Genomic DNA, 25598 nt, shown 5'->3' with positions numbered 1-25598 from the left:
TGTTATATTTTACATATCAATGTGTTCAAAAACCCAGAATTAAAATTTAAAGAATCTTAGAATATTTTCTCACTTATTGACAGAATTACAGATTCAATTTTTCTGATAGTTTATATTCAGCCATTGCTCCAACTATCCCAGAGATCGAGGGAGGTCTCAGTAACTTATGAAGCATCATTATGTATTAGACATATGATGGTTAAAATGCCAGCTCTTCAATTTTTCCTTTATTTAAAATGGGTTCCAGGCACACACTGCTGTGACAGCCCTTCCTTTGTAAAGAATAGAATCTGCCAACCTTATTCTCAAATTTTAAACCTAGCGCTGTATCCAAAAGCTACCTATAAAGTCATTTATTCTGGGTTTTGCTTGACTCATTCTGAATACCACAGGGTAGTTTTAGAGTTTAGGGTTTCCACCAAGATATTTTCATTAAGCATATACTAAAATAGAGTTTTCTTACTGAATTTTTTTCAGCAAGTTTATAAATCTCAAGTGCAGAGCTTTCTGTAAGTTATTAATCAAAAATTAACTTTGTGAATATATCTACAGTATAATATATATACATAAATATATTATATACTATAAATTCTGAATTCCTGAAATTAAATACTAGTTTTATTATTAAGTCAATTGTCTAATTTCCCCTGGTAGGGATATCTGTATATTTCTAAACCAAACATTCCATTTTGTTATGTGTATCAGTTAAGATGACCTATACTATACTGCAGTAATAAATAACTTTCACATCTAAAACCAATTCAGTCTCTATAATAAGTTTACAAGGAGACTTAGTCATTTAGGAAGACAGCTGATAAAAACTCTGTCACAACTCATGCTAATACAGCTCATAAGGGACCATGGGAAGGCCTTGTAAAAATTCCTTCTATTCAAATGACATTGGTCAAAACAAGTAAAGTGGTTTCATTTACCTTCAAGCAGGATGAAATACTGCCATCTTATTATTTGTATAGTATGAGAAAAACTAAAGTATTTGTGAGCAGCCTAATAGTTACATGATTGATAACGTTTGTATTCACAATAGTGCCAGTAATAGAACCCAGAAGTATATTATTTTTCCTTTCAAACTACCCATAAACGTACCCATTGATTAATCATTGTGGGTATATTTATTCAACGAAGAATATAGCACATAATACTTCCATCTGGTTTGACATTTTCTATGTGTGCATCAGAATTTCATGAGATGTTGTCAAATGTTATAATAAAATTAATAAGCTCAAAGCCCATGCATGACATTTAATCTATTCCAAAAGAATGCCATTATGAAACTTAGGAAATATAGTAATCAATCTTATCCATAGAGGATACATTCCAAGACCCCCAGTGGTTGCCTGAAACTGTAGGTAGTTCAAATCCTATATATACTGTACTATGTATTTTTTTTCTATACATACATAGCTATGGTAAAGTTTAATTTATAAATTAGGCATAGTAAGTAACAACAATAAAAATGATAAAATAGAACATTTATAATGTACTGTAATAAAAGTAGATGAATGTGGTCTCTTACTCTCTCTCAAAATATCTTGTTGTTATACACTCACCTATTTTTAGACCTCAGTTGAATGCTGGTTAACTGAAACCAGGGAAAACAGCCATGTACCCGGGGTTGGGGGGGGGTGGGGGGAACTAAACATGCTTTCTTTATTCTGAAGTTCTGAAAATCCTAATAATTGAGTAACTTTATTCTTTCCCTGTGTAACTCCAGGCAATTTATTGAACCTCTATGCACCTAAGATTCAGGGATGCAATGAGAATGATAAAACTGCTCTATCAGCTGATTTATGTGAGAATTAAATCAGCCAATGCATGTAAATTCCTTAACTTGGTCCTACACAGAAAATTCTTTAATGTGTTAACCAATACTCTGTATGAAGTGAATGATATCATGTATATTATTTTGCAAACTCCTATTTTGCATATAGGTGCAGACATGGCTTCAGGTAAATACATGCAAACTAACTTATCTTTTAATATCCTAAAATTTTTCCATTATAAGGATACAAAAACTATTCTACCAATTACCTGCTGAAGAAACTCATGTTTAATTCCGGTTTATTTTGCCATCATAAACAATGCTGTGATAGCATTCTTGTATATCGAGGATCACATATATGCCTTTACTTCTGTAGGATAGATTCTTTTTAAAAATATTTTAACTTTTATTTTAGGTTCAAGGGTGGACTTTTAATCTAGGTGCTGAGACTAGCACATATGTATACTTTTGCACTATGAAAATATCAATAATTTTTTTCTCCAAGTGTAGTAACTTACAGTTTCACTAAAGTATATAAGATTTTCCAGGTTCATTGAAATTCCCTAAGAAATACTATACACTCTTATGATAAAAAAATATATGTATAAAATTTATATTAGATTTCCGCATGTATGAATTTAATAAAGCAACTTTATAATTTTGCCAGAAGCCCAGCACAGTGCCTAGAATGTATAATTTCACAGTATATTTTAGTTAAAATATTATAATTATGCCAACTGAGGGATGTATAATATTAGTAATAAACACTGAAATTACAAATATACTACTTCTGATATTATCAGGCCTAACAAAAACAAACTTGGTTGAATGTTATAAAATCAGTTACACATAAAAACATTATTATTAGCTATTACCCACTACATATTTTTCAAAATTCTGTTGTTGATTTAACTCATTTGCTAGATTAATATAATCGTCTCATTCAAGACCATAAAATCAATTTCCCATTTGTTTTATTTTATCTATATCTATGACAAACACTTTAAACCAAAATTTGAAGTGAATGTATTATAAAATAATTAGTATAAAATAAAAGCTATTCAAAAGACATATACTTCTATTGTATGGATATGTAAAATGAGTAAGAATGAGTAAAATGAGTAAGAAAAACTTTTTGTGTTAGCCAGTGGGATTTTTGGTTTGTGTATTACTTTAGTATATTATCTCATTTTGAATGCTATAGTTTAGGACACTAGTTTAAACTACTGAAGTTAAAATGTTCTCCTTATTTCAGAGGATAGAAGGATCTTACAGTGACAGACATCCATTAGTAAGAATTAATTTCTAGAGATAAAGTGAATACAGTAACCAAAGTGTCAGTAGAGTCAGCATGGTCAAAATAGTCTACATGGGAAATGTTTAGTGGCTCTTAGTTGATCATGGAGTCTCTAGAACCAAAAGTTAGGAATGCCAATTAAGTTTCGATTTGGCTTATATGATCTCAAATCTTCAGGTTTACAAAACATATCTTGAGCCACCACCCAGCTCTGTCACCCAGGCTGGAGTGCAGTGGCACCATCTCAGCTCACTGCAGCCTCCGCCTCCAAGGTTTAAGCGATTCTTATGCCTCAGCCTCCTGAGTAACTGGGACTACAGGTACTCACCACCATGCAGGGATTTTTTTTCTATTTTTTTGTAGAGACACGGTTTCACCATGTTGGCCAGGCTGCTCTCAAACTCCTGACCTCATGATCCGCCCATCTTGGCCTCCCAAAGTGCTGGGATTATAGGCGTGAGCCACTGCGCCCGGCCCATTTTTTCTTTTCACCCACCTCGGCCTCCCAAAGTGTTGGGATTACAGGCGTGAGCCACTGCACTGAGCCTACAGCTCATTTCTTACCACATAAAGCTTTGCACCTCTCCACAAAACTGCCATCAGGGATGTCCCCAGAAACCATTCATCCCAGGTGCCACGCAGAGAAGAGTTTCTTGTTCTCCTTTACCCTTTACCTCTTCCCTCTCACCTCATCATGTTCATTCATTCATCCCTTTTCCATTCTCACTTTTAAGCTTTAACCTTTCAAAAGCCTATCTTCCCCTATAAGTAATGTATTGTAACTCCCGCCATCACCATATCCTTCTCCAACCAACCAAACTGCCATCCTGAGTTTACGGAAAGTCCATAAACTAAGAAGAAATGGGAAACATTCATTGCTAACTTGGCAGCCCCTCATCCACCCTACGTGAGAGCACAGATCTTATTGTCTTTGAAGACCCTTTCTTTTTTTTTTTTTTTTTTTTTTTTTTTTTGAGAAGCAGTCTCACTGTCGCCCAGGCTGGAGTGCAGTGGCACAATCTCGGCTCACTGCAAGCTCCAACTCCTGGGTTCACGCCATTCTCCTGCCTCAGCCTCCCGAGCAGCTGGGACTACAGGCGCCCGCCACCACGCCCGGCTGATTTTTTTTGTATTTTCTGTAGAGACAGGGTTTCACTGTTAGCCGGGATGGTCTCGATCTCCTGACCTCATGATCTGCCTGCCTCGGCCTCCCAAAGTGCTGGGATTACAGGCATGAGCCACCGTGCCCAGCCTCTTTTTTTTTTTTAAAGACAGGTCTCACTCTGTTGCCCAGGCTCAAGTGCAGTGGTGTAATCACAGCTTACTGCAGCCTCCAACTCCTGTGCTCAGGCTATCCGCCTGCCTCAGCCTCCCAAGCAGCTAGGACTACAGGCACACACCACCACACCTAGCTAATCTGTTTAGTTTTTGTAGAGATGGGGGCCCTGCTATGCTGAACAGGCTGGTCTCAAACTCCTGGCCTCAAGCAATCCTCCCACCTTGGCCTCCCAAAGTGCTGGGATGACAGGCATGAGCCACCATGCCTGGTCTGAAGACTTTTAAATGCTGCCATATTCAAGACACGTTGAAACTCACCTGTATTCGATGAGCCTGCTTTTCGCAAATGAGTAACATAAAACAGACTGAAATACCTTAAGCTTCTCAGCCTTTTACCCTCCTCTGGAATAATGAGTGTATCCCAAAAGTAAATCCATAATGAGGTCCAGTTTTTCCTTCCTCCTTGGCTATGAAATAGACAAGAAAAAGGCAAGCTAGCCATTTCCATCTCACTATAGCAGACTCTCATGTTTGCTTTTTGACCGTATGTGGGAAGCGGGGGCCTGACTGCTTTCCTACTGCCTAAACACAACTTACTTTTCCTAGGAAATTCTCAACGCAACCTACATGGATTAAACCAGCTTTCCCCCTTTGTTTCCAATATTCTTACAGCCAAAATGTCCAGAATGGGCAAGGCAACCTGAAAAAATGAGGACGGGTACATTATCCCATGCGCTAAACTGCCACTTACACTGGTTAGTCATGAAATCGGCAAAATTCCAGATGAGCTCTCCAACCACGTATTTTCTGCGTTTTTGATCCAGACCCAGATGGTACTGCTCTAGCAGACTTCTCTGGTACTCTTCACTGAACATCAGAGGTGGATCCTGGGATTCAAGGCAAAGAGAATTAAGAGTAAGAACTGGCAGAATTGTAAATGTTAGATAAAAATAAAGATCCACTTGATGGTGACCAAAATATCTGTCCTCACTGGGGGCTGTAGTGACTGCCGGACTCACTGATGCTAGGGTAAAGACAGCAAGGGAGAAACTGGAAATCATCATTCTCAGTAAACTATCGCAAGAACAAAATACCAAACACCGCATATTCTCACTCATAGGTGGGAATTGAACAATGAGATCACATGGACACAGGAAGGGGAATATCACACTCTGGGGACTGTTGTGGGGTGGGGGGAGGGGGGAGGGATAGCATTGGGAGATATACCTAATGCTAGATGACGAGTTAGTGGGTGCAGCACACCAGCATGGCACATGTATACGTATGTAAGTAACCTGCACAATGTGCACATGTACCCTAAAACTTAAAGTATAATAATAAAAAAAAATACAAAAAAAAAGACAGCCAGGGAATGATGTAACCCAGAATTAAAAAGGAGGTTTAAAAAAAACATCAATTAGTAACTGCTTTATTTATAAATATAATCTGATACTCAATTTTTCTTACTTTTCCGTCTCTATCTGCTGATACAGTCTTAAGGCTGAACTACACTAGAAGGAAAAATATGTCTTTAGGTCAGGCGCGCTGGCTCATGTCTGTCATCCAAGCACTTTGGGAGACCGAGGTGGGAGGACTGCTTGAGCCTAGGAGTTCAAGACTAGCCTACAAAAAGTACAAAAGTTAGCCAAGCATGGAGGCACACACCTGTGGTCCCAGCTACTTGGGAGGCTGAGGTGGGAGGACTGCTTCAGTCCCGGAGGTCAAAGCTGTGGTGAGCTGTGTTTGCACCACTACACTCCAGCCTGGGTGACAGAACAAGACCCTATCTCATGAATGAATGAATGAATGAATGAATGAATGAATGTAAAATGAAATTAAACTAAACCAGGCTGGGCATGGTAGCTCAGGTCTGTAATCCCAGCACTTTGGGAGGTCGAGGCAGGAGGACCACTTGAGCTCAGGAGTTCAAGATCAGCCTAGGCAACACAGTGAAACCCAGTCTCTATAAAAAGGCTAAATATTTGCTAGGTGTAGTGGCGCATGCCTGTGGCTCCAGCTACTTGGGGGGCCGAGGAGGAAGGATCACTTGAGACCAGGAGGTTGAGCAGTGAGCTGTGATTATGCCACTGCACTCCAGCCTGGGCAACAGAGTGAGGCTGTCTCAAAAAAAATTTTTTTTAAATTAAACCAAATAAATTCAGTTATCCTAGTCATACATCAAGACCTCAATAGCCACATGTAGCTAGTGGCTACCATTTCAGACAGTGCAGACATGGGGCATTTCCATCATTGCAAAGGTTCTTTTTTGAAACAAGGTCTCACTCTGTCACCCAGGTGGGAGTACAGTGGTGCAATTATGGCGGACTGCAGCCTTGACCTACTGGGCTCAAATAGTCCTCCTACCTCAGCCTCCCAAGTAGCTGGGAATAGAGGCAAGCACGACCATACCCAACTTTTTTTTTTTTTTTTTTTTTGAGACGGAGTCTTGCTCTGTCGCCCAGGCTGGAGTGCAGTGGCACAATCTCGGATCACTGCAACCTCCACCTCCCCAGATCAAGCGATTCTCCTGCTTTAGCCTCCTGAGTAGCTGGGATTACAGGTGCATGCCACCACACCCAGCTAATTTCTGTGTTTTCTTAGTAGAGACGGGGTTTCACCATGTTGGTCAGGCTGGACTTGAACTCTTGGCCTCGTGATCCACCCACCTCAGCCTCCCAAAGTGCTGGGATTACAGGCGTCGGCCACTGCACCCAGCCACAACTCATCTTAAATATTTTGTAGAGATGGGGTCCATGTTGTGCAGACTGGTCTCAAACTCCTGGGCTCAAGAGATCTTCTGACCTCGGTCTCCCAAAGGGCTAGCATTCCAGGTGTGAGCCACCACACCCAGCACTGCAGAGGTTCTATCAATGCTCACCTAGACCCTCTCGAGTTTCTTAAGAATTCAGAACTGGGGCTGGGCATGGTGGCTCATGCCTTTAATTCCAGCACTTTGGGAGGCCAAGGCAGGTGGATCGCTTGAGGTCAAAAGTTCAAGACCAGCCTGACCAACATGGTGAAACCTCATCTCTACTAAAAAAAAAAAAAAATTCAGTGAGCATGGTGGTGCATGCCTGTAATCCAAGCTACTTGGGAGGCTGATGCAGGAGAATTGCTTGAACCTGGGAGGCGGAGGTAGCAGTGAGTCAAGATTGCACCACTACACTCCAGCCTGGGCGACAAGTGAAACTCCTCCTCAAAGGAGAAAGAATTCAGAGCTGGTTACCTTTTCAAAGAGAATGAACAAGGGTGCATATCCACAAACCATTTCCCCCTACTTGACTAGTTTGCAGAAGTGTCATTCTGTAAGCACGATAAATTTAAGGGTGCAAACAGAACAGTGCAGTCCACTGTGGGTGGCTGTTCCCTGTGTGTCAATGGGAGTCCCAGGAGCTGTGACAAAAGAGTGTGAGCTGGCTGGGGAGGGGACAAGGGGCTGGATGGGGTTCAGGAATCCACATGAAAAAAAACCCACAAGACAAAGCAACATAACTTTGGTGAGAAGGACAAAAAATGAGATGGATAAACAAATGAGGACAGGCCAGGCATGGTGGCTCAGGCCTGTAATCCCAGGATTTTGGGACGCCGAAGCAGGTAAATCACTTGACGTCAGGAGCTCGAGACCAACCTGGCCAACATGGCAAAACCCCACCTCTACAAAAATACAAAAATTAGCTGGGCATGGTGGCGGGTGCCTGTAATCCCAGCTACTTGGGAGGTTGAGGCAGGACAATCGCTTGAGCCCAGGACGTGGAGGTTGCAGTGAGCTGAGATCACACCATTGCACTTCAGCCTGGGTGACAGAGTGAGACTCCATCTCAAAAAAAAAAAAAAAAAAAAAAAAGACAAAGTGAGTGATTAAACATGGCTCTAAGATCTCACCCATGCCCTCAATAGGTATTATTTAGCATGTGCTGTGTCAGCTATTGCAGAGTACCTGGGAAACAACAATAAATAGGACTCCTGTCTCCTGAGCCCACAGTCCGATCAAAGAGAGAGCCAAAGAAATAACAACGGTGCCTGGCGAGAATGTTGGGAGAGCCACGTTCCGGCTGCAACAGGGCAGAGCATGGGGAAGGTTCCCTCCGCCTGGGGCAGGCGGGGTAAACCTCCCCACAGAGGGGACAGCTATGAGGAGACTCAGACGCCAAATAGGAATCTTTTCAGCCACGTGTCGTGACTCATGCCTGTATTCCCAGTACTTTGGGAGTCCAAGACAGGAGGTGAAGACCAGCCTCATAGCGAGACTGCATCTCTACAAAATATTTTAAAACTAGGCTGCACATGGTGGTGCACGCCTGTAGTCCCAGCTACTCAGGAGGCTGAGGCAGGGGAATCGCTTCAGCCCAGGAGTTCGAGGCTGCAGTGAGCTATGATGACACCATCACACTCTAGCCTGGGCAACAGAACAAGACCCTGTCAGGAAAAAAATAAAAAATAAAAAAAAGGCTAGCACAGTGGATCACACCTGTTAATCCCAGCACTTTGGGAGGCCAAGGCAAAAAGGTCAATTGAGTCCAGGAGTTTGAGACCAGCCTGGGCAACATAGCAAGACCCTATCTCTAAAAAAATAAAAAGAAAAGGATCTTTTAGTTGGTGATTATGGTGCCAACATGGGCATTCCAGGCAGAAAGAATAGCTCAAGCAAGAGCAGGAGAGCAAATGAGGGCAGTGGAAACAGATCAGTGGCCAGGAGTGAGAAGAGGATGAAAACCCAGAAGAGAGCAGAGGACACTGAGCGTCCTGACTAGGGGTTAGGACTTTGTCCTGTGGGCCTGGGGGAGCCAATGATAGGACTCAAAAATTTTGATGTGTGGCCGGGCACAGTGGCTCACACCTGTAATCCCAGCGCTTTGTGAGCCTGAGGCAGGAGGATCACTTGATCCCAGGAATTCAAGACCAGCCCGGGGAACACAACAAGGCCCCATCTCTACAAAAGTAAAAAAAATTAGCCAGGCATGTTGGCCTGTGCCTATGGTCCCAGCTACTCAGGAGGCTGAGGTGGGAAGATCGCTTGGGCCCAGGAGGTTAAGGCTGTAGTGAGCAGTGATCGCACCACCGCACTCCAGCTTGGGTGACAGAGAGAGAGGCGGTCTCAAAAACAAACAAAAATTTGGATTTGTTAGAAAGACCACTTGGGCACGGGTGATAGGAGGCTGTCTGGAAACAAGGCCAGTAAGGAGTCCACCTTTGAGGACCAAGTGAGTGGGGCAGAGGCCTGGCTGCTGGTGAGAAGGGAACGTGGACAGGGTAGCGGGAGGTGAGCCCAAAGCTGAAGCAAGGGGAGCACTGCAGTGGGCGCAGGGCAGGGTGGGGGAGGCAAGTGGCATCTCTGCCCAGAGAGAATACACAAGCGGAAAGTTCAACACCGCTTACCTGGTGAAACCCTACAAGCGTTTCCACTCCATATGCGCTCTGAATAATGGGATTGTGATGTCTTACACCAATTCTCAAACTGGGCGGCCAGCTGCTGCTCAATCAACTCCAGGTGCCCGTAGTTGCGATACCAAGAGTAGTAGCTGTTCACACGGATCACATCCACATACAGAGCCTAGGACCAGAGCAGCAGAGCCCGTTCAGCAACCACAAGACCGCATGACTCAGTACTCACATGCTGTGGGGGCTCCTCTGACAGAGAAGGTAAGAAGGGGATGTAGTCCCAGCACTCCGGGAGGCTGAGGCAGGAGGGTGGCTTGTGGCCAGGAGTTCGAGACCAGCCTGGGCAACACAGCAAGACCCCAGCTCTACAAAAAATAGTATCAAGAAAATTAGCACAGCACAGTGGCTCATGCCTGTAATCCCAGCACATTGGGAGGCCAAGGTGGGAGGATCACTTGAGCCCAGGAGTTTGAGACCAGCCTGGGCAACATCGTAGGACTCCATTTCTACAAAACAAAACAAAAAGCCTAGAACGGGAAGAGCTGCCTCTCGGGGCTGAGAACGTCCAAGTGCACCAATTTAGATCCTGAAATTACCCTGCCCCACCAGCAAAAAACATGGTCACAAAGTGGCCCAAAGGAGGCAGGCCTGTGATTGCACACTGACGCTCACGACGTGTGCAGCTGGGAAGGGATGTGAGAGGCAGAGCAGCTGCCAACACGCAGTCCTCAGCCAAAACCCAGGGCCCCCGCCACTGGTACTGACTCCTCTCCAGGCAGCACTCCCAGCACTGGGCATCCCCTCACCTTGCCCTGGAGAAGCGCTCCCACCCAAGGGGCCAATGCACTCATTCTCGCAGATAATCTTTTTCGCTTTGTTTGGAAGACAGAGTCTCGCTCTGTTGCCCAGGCTAGAATGGAGTGGCACAATAGTGCAACCTCTGCCTCCCACGATCAAGCGCAGGCGTGGTGGCATGTGCCTGTTATCCCAGCTACTTGGGAGGCTGAGGCAGGAGAATTGCTTGAACCTGGGAGGCGGAGGTTGCAGTGAGCTGAGACTGTGCCACTGCACTCCAGCCTGGGCAACAGAGCAAGACTCTATCTTTAAAAAAAAAAAAAAGAATGCTAGTATCAGCCAGGCACGGTGGCTCATGCCTGTAATCCCAGCACTTTAGGAGGCTAAGGCAGGAGGATCACTTGAGCTCAAGAGTTTGAGACTGGCCTGGGCAACATAGTGAGATCCCATCTCTACAAAAACATTTAAAATTAGCCGGGCACAGTGGTGTACACCCGGAGTCCCAGCTACTTGGAAGGCTGAGGCAAGAGGGTTGCTTAGGCCCAGGAATTCAAGGCTGCAGTGAGCTGTGATCACACCACTGCACTCCAGCCAGAGCAACACAGTAAGACCTTGCCTTCACAAAAAAACAAAACAAAACAAAACAAAACAAAAAACTCAGGTTCCAACCCTGGAGTTACTAAATCGGGATCTCAGAATGCAGAGATCTGGCATTTCAATAAAACTTCCCCTGGAGATTCTGATCAGCCAGGTTTGGGCCAGATGAACTCTAAGCTCACTTAAACCTTTGACATTTTATGAGTCTATTAAATCGAGTACAAAAAATGCTGAGTCCAAACTGAGCAAACAAATCCCATCTCCCTATGCCCAGCCTCCTTGGATTCAGAAAGCCACACTACCTGGAGAGTAAGCAGAGAGAGAATTGTCATTAACCCAAAGACCATCTTTGAAAACAGACTGGCTGCGGCTGAGTGCGGTGGCACACGCCTGTAACCCCAGCCCTTTGGAAGGCCGAGGCAGGAGGATCACTTGAGCCCAGGAGTTCGAGACCAGCCTGGGCAACATGGCAAGACCCTGTCTCTATCTTTCTAAGTAAAACAAAATAAAAGGCTCAGACTGGCAGCACATGGTTCTTTCCAGCTGTTCCCATGAGCAGGCTTCAGGACAAGCCCAGGCAAAGGCAGGGAGAAATGGGGTGGGGACCCCCAGGCTCACCCCCTTGTCTGCTGCGTAGGTGGAGTTGGTCACAAAGGTCACAGGCTGGGAGGGGTCCAAGGCTTTGGTGTGAGCAATCACCATCCTGTCCACAAAAGAGAGAAGACACAGGTTCCGTCAGTCCGGGAAAGGCTCAGACACCCTCCCATCCTCTCTGTCCCATCTTCCCCTGACAGAACACAACTGGGGGCCAGGCATGATGGCTCACATCTGTAATCCCAGCACTTCAGGAGGCTGAGGCAGGCAGATCACTGAGGTCAGGAGTTCAAGAACAACCTGGCCAACATGGCAAAACCCCATTTCTACTAAATATACAAAAATTAGCCAGGCATAGTGGCACGCATCTGTAACTCCAGCTACTCGGGAGGCTGAGGCACAAGAATTGCTTGAACCCGGGAGGTGGAGGTTGCAGTGAGCCGACATCACGCTACTGCACTCCAGCCTGGGCCACAGAGCAAGACCCTGCCCCAAAACAAACAAACAAACAAACAAACAAAAGAAAGAAAGAAAAGAAAAAAAAAAAAAAAAACAAAGCACAGAGCCGCTGCTTTCTTCCCTAACTTGAGATGTGTTTTACATAAGGGCACGTTCCTCTAGTCCTAGACTGAGCTCTCTAACATCACTCTTTCTCCCCCACCCCTGAATCCAATTCCCCCAGAGGCGTAGCCACCCTGCCAGGTACACAGAGCTGAGGTCACCGGACTGAATACTGCCAAAAATGAGGTTCGCTTCCTGAAATAACTCTTGAACCCAGGAGTGAATGGGCTGTGGATTCAGGTGGAATATTTATTAATGCATCAAGCAAACAGGTAGTGCGAGGTGGGAGGTAGGCACGGGGCTGGGTGCTAGGTGCTCAGTAATGACTCAAATCTAAGTCCACAGGTCCTGGGCAGTGGGAGTGGAGATGCATGCACAGAAAAACAGTGCAAGTGCCAGGCGAGGTGGCTCATGCCTAGAACCCCAGCACTTTGGGAGGCTTACTTGAGACCAGGCGCTTGAGACCAGCCTGGGCAACATAGCAAGACCTTGTTTCTACAACAAATGTAAAAATTAGGGCTGGGCATGGTGGCTCAAGCCTGTGAGCACTTTGGGAGGCCAAGGCAGGTGGATCACGAGGTCAAGAGTTCGAGACCAGCCTGGCCAACATGGTGAAACCCCATCTCAACAAAAAATAAAGAAGAAAACTAGCTGGGCATGGTGGCGTGAGCCTGTAATCCCAGCTACTCGGGAGGGTGAGGCAGGAGAACTGTTTGAACCCAGGAGGTATAGGATGCAGTGAGCCAAGATCGCCAACACTGCTCTCCAGCCTGGGCGACGGAGCAAGACTCTGACTCGTGGGGAAAAAAAATATTAAAATGTAGCCTGGCAAGGCAGCGCACGTCTGTGGTCCCAGCTATTTGGGAGGCTGAGTGGGGAGGATCGCTTTAGCCCAGGAGGTCGAGATGGCAACGAGCTATGACTGCACCACTGCACTCCAGCCTGGGCAACAGAGTGAGACCCTGACTCTGAAAAACAAACAATGAAAGAAATGTTGCGAATGGAAATGACAAGTGGTGGCAGGAATTGGGCACTCTATGAGACAACAGACACATCCCGGATTGGAGAGTCAGGGACAGGCTCTTAGAAGAAATGGCCTTTATGCTGAGTCAAGTTAACCAGGAGGGATGAAGGGAAGAGGCTCCCAACAGAAGGACCAGTCCGTGCTCAGAGCTCCCAGCATCTGCCCAAGGCCTCCACAGAACAGACTGTTGTGTTTTTGTTTTGTTTTGTTTTTTTGAGATAGAGTCTCATTCTGTAGCCCAGGCTGGAATGCAGTGGCATTATCTCAGCTCACTGCAATCTCTGCCTCCTGGTTCATCTGAGGCCATTCTCCTGCCTCAGCCTACCTAGTAGCTGGGATTACAGACGTCCACCACCATGCCCAGCTAATTTTTGTATTTTTAGTAGAGACAGGATTCACTACCTGTTGACCAGGCTGGTCTCGAACTCCTGACCTCAGGTGATCCACCCACCTCAGCCTCCCAAACTGCTGGGATTACAGGCGTGACCCACCGCATCCGGCCTAGACTGTTGTTGAAGCTGGTTTTCTTCTTCTTTCCTCAGTTCTTTTCTTCTACATCTTCCCCCCATCATTGCTCTGCCCATCCGAAGGCTGTGGCTGGCACAGGACAGAACAGAAGTTGTTCCCTCCTAGCCTCAAGTTCCAAACCCACACTCTCCAATAGCCAGGCTCTCAGATGGGAAGCTTCAAAGCCTTGTGACAGCCTGGCTGAACCTCTCCAGCCTGGGCGCTCCCTCCATTTCCTGCCCCGGAAACAGGCATCTCCTCTGGCCACCTCCCAAAGCCTGTCTGGAAGCCTCAGGCACCCGCTCCTGGAAGCCTGTACGATTCACAACAAAGGGCCTGTCCACCCAGTCGTGCTGAGCACACCCCTATTCCCCCGAGCTCTGAATTGTCCTTTGCCCAGGCTAGGACAACATCTCAGAGCCTTCTGCCTGCTGCAGACTCGGCTCAGCCCAAATCACTCCATGAAACTGGGGTGTGGCATCCGCCTCAAGGAGCATTTCTACAACCTCTGCTGCCTCTACCACAAATGAAACTGGCTCTCACCCACTGGCTCTCGGTGACGGGCACAGTGCGGAGCCCCATAGGGAGTGTGTAGAAGTCAAAGGCCCCAGTGACTTCTGTGCAGTCAGCCGCACCTATGACAGCCAAAGCGCCAGGTGTGAGCGCCCCGACAGCCTGAGCCCCATCTGGCCTGCCCTACAGCAGGAAGACCCCTCGTGCATGCACCCCAGCAGTCACCTCTGGGCCTGCAGAGAAGCAGCAATCAGAGGCTCTGCCCTTCACTGGCTGACCCTGGGACCTGCCCTTCAAAATCAGGCCTTCTCCTTGACCAGACGAGGTGGCTCATGCCTGGAATCCCTACACTTTGGGAGGCTAAGGCAGGAGGATCACCTGAGTCCAGGAGTTCAAGACCAGCCTGGGCAACAGAGTAAGACCCCAACTCTACAAAAAGGATTTTTTTTTTTGAGACAGTCTCACTCTGTCACCCAGGATAGAGTGCAGTGGCATGATCTCAATTCACCGCAGCCCCTGCCTCCTGGGTTCAAGCAATTCCCCTGCCTCAGCCTCCCGAGTAGCTGGGATAACAGACGTGCACCATCATGCCCTGCAAATTTTCGTATTTTAGTAGAGACGGGGTTTCACCATGTTGGCCAGGCTGGTCTCCAACTCCTGGCCTAAAGTGATCCGCCCGCGTCAGCCTCCCGAAGTGCTGGGATTACAGGCGTGAGCCACCATGCCCGGCCTACAAAAAAAAATTGTTTAATTAGCCAGGCATGGTGGCATGTGCCTGTAGTCCCAGCTACTCAGGAGGCCAAGGTAGGAGGATTGCAGCTCAAAGCTGCAGTGAGCTGTGATCAGGCCATTGCATTCCAGCCTGGGTGACAGAGTGAGACCATCACAAAAAAATAAATAAATAAATAAATAAATAAATAAATAAATAAAAAATCTGGGCCTACCACCAAGGGTGGGAAACATCAGAAAGCTCAGAGGACAACACCTGCCCGTTCACCTGTCCTGGGCTCCTGCTGAAGCCAGGGCTACCAGATGGGGGCAAAAGACCTCCCTTAAGCAAGTCCCAAACCACCATTACCTCCCACGAGTACAGGTAGGCGGGGTGTTCGTGCATCAGGTACGGCCACCAGAGGTTGGCACCCAGCACCTTCAGCTGGCCCTGGGTCCCAGCCTGGTTGTCCATGACTTTGTTTTCTGCATTCAAAAGACACACTTCCAACTTGAACTGGTTACTGCACTTGACGGAGATCTGGTAATTCACCAGCCCTGCAGGAGGCAAGAGAGACCAGGGCTTAGGGAGGGACATGACCTGGGTCACACAAACGGGAATACCCCACAATGACCACTCCCAGGCACTCTCATTTGCTTCTGTTGCTTTTTTTTTTTTTTTTAAGATAGAATCTCGCTCTGTCGCCCAGGCTGGAGTGCAGTGGCATGATCTGGACTCACTGAAACCTCTGCCTCCCAGGTTCAAGTGATTCTCCTGCCTCAGCCTCTGGAATAGCTGGGATTACAGGCACCTGCCACCACATCCAGCTAATTTTCGTATTGTTAATAGAGACGGGGTTTCACCACATTAGCCAGTATGGTCTTGATCTCCTGACCTCGTGATCCGCCTGCCTCGGCCTCCCAAAGTGCTGGGATTACAGGCTTGAGCCACCGTGCCCGGCCCTGAACCAATGCGCCCGGCCCACTTTTTTTTAATGTAATTTTTTAATTTTTTTTTTGAGATGGAGTCTCACTCTGTCACCCAGGCTGGAGTGTAGTGCTGCGATCCTGATTCACTGCAACCTCCACCTCTGGAGTTCAGGTGATTCTCCTGCCTCAGCCTTCCGAGTACCTGGGAATACAGGAATGCACCACCATGCCCGGCAAATTTTTGTATTTTTAGTAGAGATGGAGTTTTGCCATGTTGGCCAGGCTGGTCTCGAACTCCTGAACTCAGGTGATCCACCCGCCTCAGTCTCCCAATAGATTAGATATATTATTAATGAATTGCTTCCTTTAACACCCTATTCATTGAATTTTCCAGTAAACCACAATTACTAATTACTCCTGAAATCAGAAAAGAGGTTAAAAGATTTTATAACAGTATCCTAGGAAATCTACTACTTTCAAGTAATAGTAGTTGAATTACCAAAACCCGTCACTCAAGCCAATGACTACAATTAAGATATCAGTAACATTTCCTAGATAAATAAAGTCAATTAATTATATTTGCATCTGGGAAATAAAGAAAGTACATATAAGCCATGATTTTGAAGTCAAAAGAGAGAGAATATTTGGCAAGGAGGGGTGAGTTATAGTATGTAATTATAACATATAGTAGTTTTTTGTATGCTGGTAACTAATTTTAATTTCCTACATTTTTATGTAGATTTCTGCTATTCTTGTGCTATTTTCCTAATCATCTTTCTATATGGATGACTACATAAGTCTGAGAATACCAAAAGAGACAGACACAGAACCAATCGGATTCCTTTCTTCTTGAAGCTTCTGCACAGCAAAAGAAACTATCAACAGAGTGAACAGACAACCTACAGAATGGGAGAAAAATTTTGCAACAATACATGTGACAAAGATCTAATGTCCAACACTGATAAGGAACTTAAATTTACAAGAAAAAAAAATCTCATTAGAAAGTGGGCAAAGGACATAAACAGACACTTCAAAAGAAGACACACATGCGGCCAACAAGCATATGAAAAAAAGCTCAATATCACTGATCATTAGAGAAATGCAAATCAAAACCACAATGGCATACCATCTCACACCAGTCAGAATGGTTATTATGAAAAAGTCAACGCCGGGCATGGTGGCTCACGCCTATAATCCCAGCACTTTAGGAGGCCAAGGCAGGCAGATCGCCTGAGGTCAGGAGTTCCAGACCAGCCTGGACAACCTGGCGAAACCCCGTCTCTACTAAAAATACAAAAATTAGCCCAGCGTGGTGGCGGGCGCCTGTAATCCCAGCTACTCAGGATGCTGAGGCAGGAGAATCGCTTGAACCCGGGAGGCAGAGGTTGTAGTGAGCCGAGATCATGCCACTGCATTCTCCAGCTTAGGTGAGAGAGCGAGACTCTGTCTCAAAAAAAAAAAAAAAATTTGAATTTTGTTTAAATCGCTAACACATACTGGGCATTTAATAACAAAAGAAGGACATGAGATTGTGATCCTTATGAGGGTTTGAGAGGCATTTCACTAGGGTTCAACATAGAGCAGTCTGAAACATACTGTAATAATTTAATCCAATGGCTCATCTACAGCACCTAAAAAGGTTACAGCAGATTCTCATTATTCAGTGTAGTTACGGTCTAGAAAGTTCCATGAACAAATAAAAAGTTAGGTTTCAGCAAGCTACTGGTCACATTTTTGTAAGCTTACCAACACCTACTTTTGTTGTATGTGTGCTTATTTAATATATATTGTTGGCCAGGCACAGTGGCTAATGCCTGTAATCCCAGCACTTTGGGAAGCCAAGGCGGGCAGATCACTTGAGGTCTGGAGTTCGAGACCAGCCTGGCCAACGTGGTGAAACCCCGTCTCTACTAAAACTACAAAAAAAAAAAAAAAAAATTAGCCAGGCATGGTGGCGCATGCCTGTAGTCTTAGCTACTTGGGAGGCTAAGGCAGGGGAATCGCTTGAACCCAGGAGGCAGAGGTTGCAGTGAGCCAAGACTGCACCACTGCACTCCAGCCTGAGCAACAGAGTGAGACTCTATCTCAAAAAATAATAATAATAATTAATTAAATGAATGAATAAATAAATAATATACATTGTTCATTCATTAACATTGAACTCACAGCCAATGGCACTACAGCACTCACGCCTGAATGGAGTTTATTTAATGCATGTATTTTCTCTGTAAGGCACATCACAGACTTCTTGGACTTGTGAATGCTAAGCAGCACTTCAGCACTATGCTTGGGGGTTAATTTAAATGGCAAAACAACCAACAAACAGTACAAAAATAGGAAAAGCATGGCATTAAATAGACCACAAAAAGGATACCTGACTATTGTATGAGAGCTGAAAAAGAAGGCAGAATATCATCCTGTTCAAACTCAAATTCTTTGACACTCTATGCAAACACATGACTATGAAAGTGCTGTGAGTACTGATTTGGGGGTTACAAAAAATAGTAGGTGAGTTCACAAATACAAAAGCTGAAAACAAGGAGGATCGACTGTATTTTCGTAGACAATCTAATCTCATAGAAGATTTCAATTCAGACAAAAATCACGAGAATTACTGTATTACAAAAGGGCACTAGATAGGGGGAAAAGAGTAAAAATCAGAATTAAAACAAAGGTTCAAAATTCTGCATCAACCATATCCAGTTACACTTTAATATGTTTGTGGCAGACTACATTATTGTTCCCAACTCATCACGCCTCCCTATATCTACAACCTTTCCCCAAGACAATGCAGTTCCTCCTGCTAGAGATCAGGTATATTTATCTATACTATCAATGTTAGCCATGGACAAGGTATGTGCTTTGGCTGACTGAATGTTAGTGGACATGATAGAAGCAAAGGCTTAAAATGTACTTCCAGAACTGGAGTTTCCTTGTGATTCTATCACTGTGACAAAAACACATTCTCAGGTAGTCCACTGATCCAAGGGGGAACAAACACACAGAAAACATACCTAGACTCTATCTGCAGCTTGCAGCCTCACCAAGCCAAGAACAGTCAACTCACAGATATGTTTGCAAAAATAAATGTTTTTCGTACCTTTTTATATAATTATTGACCTATAGTTAACTGATATACAATATACATTAATCTTAAAATATCATCATCCCATTAAAAATATTTACATTAAAAACTGAGACCACTTTCTGTCCTCCTCTTTTTTTTTTTTTTTTTTTTAATTAAGAGACAGGGTGTCTCAATGTTGTCCAAGCTGGAGTTCAGTGGCTAGTGGCTATTCAGAAGAACGATCGTCGCACACTACCTCAAACTCCTGGGATCAAGCAATCCTCCTGCCTCAGCTTTCCAAGTAGCTGGGACTATAAGTGTGTACCACAGCATGTCAGCTCTCTCTCTCCTTCTTGACCTAAAGCCTAGCATAAAATTAGCTAAGTAGAATGTTTCCAAAGATGCCTGCATCAGTATCTCCCATCCCACATAATTTCTGTTTGATTTTGCCATTCACCCATAAAATGGTGGGATCTACCTCCCCTCCTTGCAAATTTGAGCTGGCCCTCTGATCCTGTCTAAGATCTGAAGCCAGATATTAAGGTACTTCATTAATTTCCGTGTTTGTCCTCTATGCAACCTAGCAATCAAGCAAGAAGTCAAAACCTACTGATATAGTTTGGATGTGTCCCCACCCAAATCTCACCTTGCATTGTAATAATTCCCACGTGTCAAGGGTGGGGCCGGGTGCAGATAACTGAATCATGGGGATGGTTCCCCCCATACTGTTCTCGTGGTAGTGAATAAGTCTCATGAGATCTGATGGTTTTATAAATGGGAGTTCCCCTGCACATGCTCTCTCCTGCCTGCCACTATGTGAGACATGCTTTTGCACCTCCTTGCCTTCCACCATGGTTGTGAGGCCTCCCCAGCCACGCAGAACTGTGAGTCAATTCAACCTCTTTCCTTTATAAATTACCCAGTCTCAGGTATGTCTTTATTTGCAGTGTGAGAACAGACTAATACAATAAGTTGATACCAGTAGAGTGGGGTGCTGCTGTAAAGATACCCGAAAATGTGGAAGCAACTTTGGAAATGGGTAACAGGGAGAGGCTGGAACAGTTTGGAAGGCTCAGAAGAGGATAGGAAAATGTGGGAACGTTTGGAACTTCCTAGAGCCTTGTTGAACGGCTTTGACCAAAATGTTAATAGTGATATGGACAATAAGGTCCAGGCGGAGGTGGTCTCAGAGGGAGATGAGGAATTTGTGGGGAAATGGAGTAAAGTCACTCTTACTATGCAAAGACACTGCAGGCATTGTGCACCTGTATTAGAAACAGGCATAAGATAGGTGGGAAAGAGTGAAAATAAGAATTTTTTTCTAGAGTTCCCTAGAGATCTGTGGAACTTTGAACTTGAGAGAGATGATTTAAGGTATCTGACAGAAGAAATTTCTAAGCAGCAAAGCATTCGAGAAGAAGCAGAGCATAAAAGTTCAGAAAATTTGTAGCCTGATGATGCAACAGAAAACAAAAGTCTATTTTCTGAGGAGACTGGGTTGTAGAAATTTGCATAAGTAATGAGGAGCCAAATGTTAATCACCAAGACAATGGGGCAAACATCTCCAGGGCATGTTAGAGACCCTCACAGCAGACCCTCCCATCACAGGCCAGGAGGCTTAGAAGGAAAAATGGTTTTGTGGGTCCAGAACCCCCTGCTGTGTGCAGGCTAGGAACTTGGTGCCCTGCATCCCAGCTGCTCCTGCCATAGGTAAAAGGGGCCAAGGTACACCTCAGGCCATGGCTTCAGAGGGTGCAAGTTCCAAGCCTTTCAGGTTCTAGGCGGTGTTAAGCCTGCAGATGCACCGAAGTCAAGAATTAACGTTCATGAACCTCCGCCTAGATTTCAGAAGATGTATGAAAATGCCTGGAAATCCAGGCAAAAGTTTGCTGCGGGGGAGAAGGGGGGGGCCCTCATGGATAACCTCTGGTAGGGCAGTGTCAAAGGGAAATATGGGGTTGGAGCCCCCCACACAGAGTCCCCACTGGGGTACTGCCAAGCAGAGCTGTGAGAAAAGGGCCACCATCCTCCAGACCCCAGAATGGTAGATCCACTGACAGCTTGCACTGTGTGCCTGGAAAAGCTGCAGACACTCAATGCAGCCAGAAGGGGGGCTGTACCCTGCAAAGCCACAGGGGCGGGGCTGCCCAAGACCCTGGGAACCCACTTCTTGCATCACCTAGATGTGACACATGGAGTCAAAGGAGGTCATTTTGGAGCTTTAAGATTTGCCTGCTGGGTTTTGGACTTGCATGGGGCCTGTAGCTCTTTTGCTTTGGCCAATTTCTCCCATTTGAAACGAGTGTATTTACCCAGTGCCTGTATCCCTGTGTATCTAGAAAATAACTCACTTGCTTTTGATTTTACAGGCTCATAGGTGGAAGGGACTTGCCTTGTCTCAGATGAGACTTTGGACTATGGAATTTTGAGTTAATGCTGAAATAAGAGTTTAGGGGACTTTGGGGAAGGCATGATTGCTTTTGAAATGTGAGGACATGAGATTTGGGAGGGGCCGGGGAAGAATTATATGGTTTGGCTCTGTCCCCACCCAAATCTCATCTTGAATTGTAACAATTCCCATGTGTCAAGGGTGGGGCCAGGTGGAGATAATTGAATCATGGAGGCAGTTTCCCCCATGCTGTTCTCATGGTAGTGAATAAGTCTCATGAGATCTGATGGTTTTATAAATGGGAGCTCCCCTGCACGTGCTCTCTCCTGCCCACCATGTCTGACTAAATTTTGTATTTTTACTAGAGACGGGGTTTCACTATGTTGGCCAGGCTGGACTCCAACTCCTGATCTCGTGATCCGTCCACCCCGACCTCCCAAAGTGCTAGGATTATAGGCATAAGCCACCACACCCAGCCTCTTTTTTTTCTTTTTCTTTTTTTTATCTGGAGACTCAGTTTTGCACTCGTTGCCCAGGCTGGAGTGCAATGGTGCGATCTCAGCTCACTGCAGTCTCCACCTCAGCAGGAGAGCAGGAATCTTCAGTGATCCACGGGCAGATCTGCAGCCATTGTGGGCACCTGTTCCTCCCGTGACCTTTGTGCCCGCGTCTCTCCCTCCAGTACCTATTGCACGAACCCCCACGTCCGCCTCCTGCCATTGCCAGCAAGTGCCTTGCGCGGGTACCTGGCTGCGCTTATTAATCCATTATGGTCGCTCTGTCACTGGTCCCATTATGTGCTCACGCGCCCACTCCCTCAGGTTTAGAAGGCGCGTTGCCCGGCAACAGAAGAATCTGCTGGCTTAGCCTTTGGCCGAGTTGGCAGCTGGACGAGGACGCTCAGAGCCCAGCTCTCGAGAGTTCAAGCATCCGACGGTTCCCCACTGCTCCCAGGAGCGGTTACCCGGGCACTCTGTGCCCCTCATTCCTGTTTGGGCCAAGGCCGAGGACCTGCGAGTAGGGCTCAGTTGCCTGGAGCCCCTTCAGCCCATCCCCCAGTTCACTTTGCTTGTGGGATCTCCCCGTTGCTCCTGCCCCTGGACTGAGTGGCAGGCCATCCTACAAGCACCCGGACACTCGACATCAGTGGTGTCAAGACAACTCTAAGAAGGTTTTCCGTCATCCTGCAAGACCTGTGTTCCATCCTGGTGATTCTGCCTTCAATTTCACTGCACGGGTACCACAGTAAGCCAGTGCTGTGTGCTCCGAGTTCCAGGGCATCCCCCAGCTCAGCCACTACACTGAGCACAAGCACTCTGTGGGGCCCAGGAGCAGGTAGTCACCCCTTTGGGGTCCACAACACTCGGCTGTCCCCAGACTTGTTTCCAGGGAAGATAGTGTTGAGGGCCCTCAAGGAGAGCGGGGCAGGGATGCCTGAGCAGGACAAGGACCCTAGAGTCCAAGAGAATCCTGATGGTCAGAGAAGAGTCCCCGAGGTCACCGGGGATGCACGGTCTGCATTTTGGCCCCTGCGGGACACTGGAGTCCTCTTTCCCTTTGTGCCCAGTCCCGGGCCTCTGCAGACATACCTCCACGCCCAGAGGTCAGAAATCAGATACAACCAGACATCCCAGACCACCTGGACGAGCTCGTGCACCAACCAAAATGCCATCTCCAGCTCCTACAGCTCCGCGGGAGGCTTGCTGGGGCTAAAGTGGAGGAGGGGGCCAGCGGAGCAAAAGAGCGGGGCAGGGATGCCTGAGCAGGACAAGGACCCCAGAGTCCAAGAAAATCCTGATGATCAGAGAACGGTCCCCGAGGTCACCGGGGATGCACGGTCTACAGTTCGGCCCCTGTGGGACAATGGAGGCCTCTCTCCCTTTGTGCCCAGGCCCAGGCCTCTGCAGACAGACCTCCATGCCCAGAGCTCAGAAATCAGATATAACCAGACATCCCAGACCTCCTGGACGAGCTCGAGCACCAAACGAAATGCCATCTCCAGCTCCTACAGCTCCACGGGAGGCTTGCCGGGGCTAAAGCAGAGGAGGGGGCCAGCCTCATCCCGCTGCCAGCTGACCCTCAGTTACTCAAAGACAGTGAGTGAGGACAGGCCTCAGGCTGTCTCTTCGGGTCACACACGGTGTGAAAATAAGGCAGATACAGCACCAGGGCAGACATTCGCCCCAAGGGGTGGCTCCCCCAGATCCCAGGCCTCTAGGCCCCGTAGACGCAGGATTGCCCTGCTGCCACGCAGGCGAGGGGAGCCTTTAATGCTGCCACCTCCCTTAGAGCTGGGGTACCGGGTCACGGCTGAAGACCTGCACCTGGAAAAAGAGGCGGCATTCCAGCGGATCAACAGCGCGCTGCAGGTTGAGGACAAGGCCATCTCGGACTGCAGACCCTCACGGCCTTCCCACACTCTGTCCTCACTTGCAACAGGGGCTTCTGGTGGGCCTCCCGTTTCTAAAGCACCCACTATGGATGCACAGCAGGACAGACCCAAGTCCCAAGACTGCCTGGGCCTAGTGGCCCCCCTTGCATCTGCTGCAGAGGTCCCCTCTACAGCTCCCGTGTCTGGGAAGAAGCACAGACCACCAGGACCCCTGTTCTCCTCCTCAGATCCCCTTCCTGCCACCTCTTCCCACTCCCGGGACTCAGCCCAGGTCACCTCGCTGATTCTTGCCCCCTTCCCAGCTGCAAGCAGGGATGCCGGCATGAGAAGAATGTTTTGTGTTCGAAATTGTTTGAGGGGTTTGGGTTTATTTTTGTTGGTTTTTTTTTTTTTTTTTTTTTTTTTTTTGCTTACATGGGCATCCTTCAGCTTTTAATAATCTGAAAAATTCTATTTACCCATTGTCAATGTGTATAAATTAATCTGAGTCAATTTTATACAATAAAAGGTGAACTTTAATGCGTGAAACAATAATTTAACAAAAAATGTACTGGAAGAAGAATGTTCATTACAAATATAGGAAACATAAATATTACCAAATATTGGCAAGCACTAAAATGTTCAGAAATATAAGTCTATTACAGTTATAGCTCTCTCAAGCAAAAAAATAGCAGAGAAAAACTTAGTTTACCTTAGGGGCTATTTATTTACTTAGAGATTTGTTAGAAGGTCAAATGGGGTCACACAGAATACTAAGAAGAGCTGTTCACCCAGGCCTCACTAAGAACTCTTCTTCATTCAGTAGCTATATGGTAATATGACAACTGCTCCTACGACCCAAAGAGGAACTACAGCAACTACTCTTTAGCATCTGTTGCTCCCAACTCTGCTTTGCAATTATATGACTCAAGCATTCTGGCTCCGTTAACGATTACTGCTGTTACTCCCAATTAAATTCCCTCTAAAAAATAAAAATTTTTAAAGCTGCAATTTAAGCTTTCTGCTGCCTCATGACTTCAATTCCATCAGAGTTATGCATTGTTTCCTCTGTACATCTTTGCTCTGCTTCCATTGCTAATTCCCTAGTCAAGTGTTGTATATTCAAAGTTCCAAAGAAACAGAATATCCACGACATCACCAATCATCCAAAACACAGTGTAGGAGGCCACAGTTAAGAGAAGCAAGACCATTAGCTCTTTTTATAGGCTCGAGAACAACAGGATGCTTTGGTCCTGTATCAGCAGGATGCTTTTCGGGTAGATCCTACTGCCACCCTACTATCGGGTAGATCCTACTGCCACCCTAGCTATGGGCACATGTCAGAGTCCCATGTAATAAAGGAGACAAAAGGAAACCACCACGAGTATAAACTAAGAAAAGTACTCCAAGGTTTCTAAGAATGGAGCTGTATAACTCACTTTGCCCCATTTGTTACTTCTCCACGGTACTTACCACCACCTATTACATATATTTTGTTTACAGTCAGTCTTCCCTCATTAGAATGAAAGTTCCGTGAGGATAGGACTATACAGTCAGCCCTCAGTATCCATGGGGGACTAGTTTCAGGATCTCCTGAGGATAACAAAGGATACTCAAGTCCCTGATATAAAATGACACAGTATTTGCACATCACCCTTGCACATCCTCCCATATACTTCATATCAACTCTAGATCACTCATAATATCCGATGTAAATGTCATGCAAATAGTTATTGTACTATATTGTGTAAGGAATAAGGAGAAGAAAAAAGTCTGTACATGTTCAGTACAGACGCAATTTCTTTTTC

At 46.1% G+C, this 25598-nt stretch overlaps 1 protein-coding gene and 2 pseudogenes across 1 annotated transcript; 2 read left to right on the top strand and 1 right to left on the bottom strand.

The window, feature by feature from the left end:
• Positions 1-25598, top strand: part of LOC735678 (beta-glucuronidase-like) — a 469528-nt pseudogene that overhangs the window by 265711 nt on the left and 178219 nt on the right.
• The window catches only part of LOC112207696 (beta-glucuronidase-like), a 116134-nt pseudogene that overhangs the window by 35343 nt on the left and 55193 nt on the right, over positions 1-25598 (bottom strand).
• LOC129144400 (putative POM121-like protein 1-like) lies at positions 22255-24801 on the top strand. Its single transcript, XM_054686813.1, has one exon. The coding sequence runs from the start codon at positions 22850-22852 to the stop codon at positions 24245-24247; it is 1398 nt and encodes a 465-aa protein (XP_054542788.1). The 5' UTR covers positions 22255-22849; the 3' UTR covers positions 24248-24801.

Source organism: Pan troglodytes, chromosome 5, assembly GCF_028858775.2.
Source record: "Pan troglodytes isolate AG18354 chromosome 5, NHGRI_mPanTro3-v2.0_pri, whole genome shotgun sequence".
NCBI lineage: Eukaryota > Metazoa > Chordata > Mammalia > Primates > Hominidae > Pan > Pan troglodytes.
Note: the sequence above shows the minus strand (reverse complement) of the source record. Positions and strands in the feature narration are given on the sequence as shown.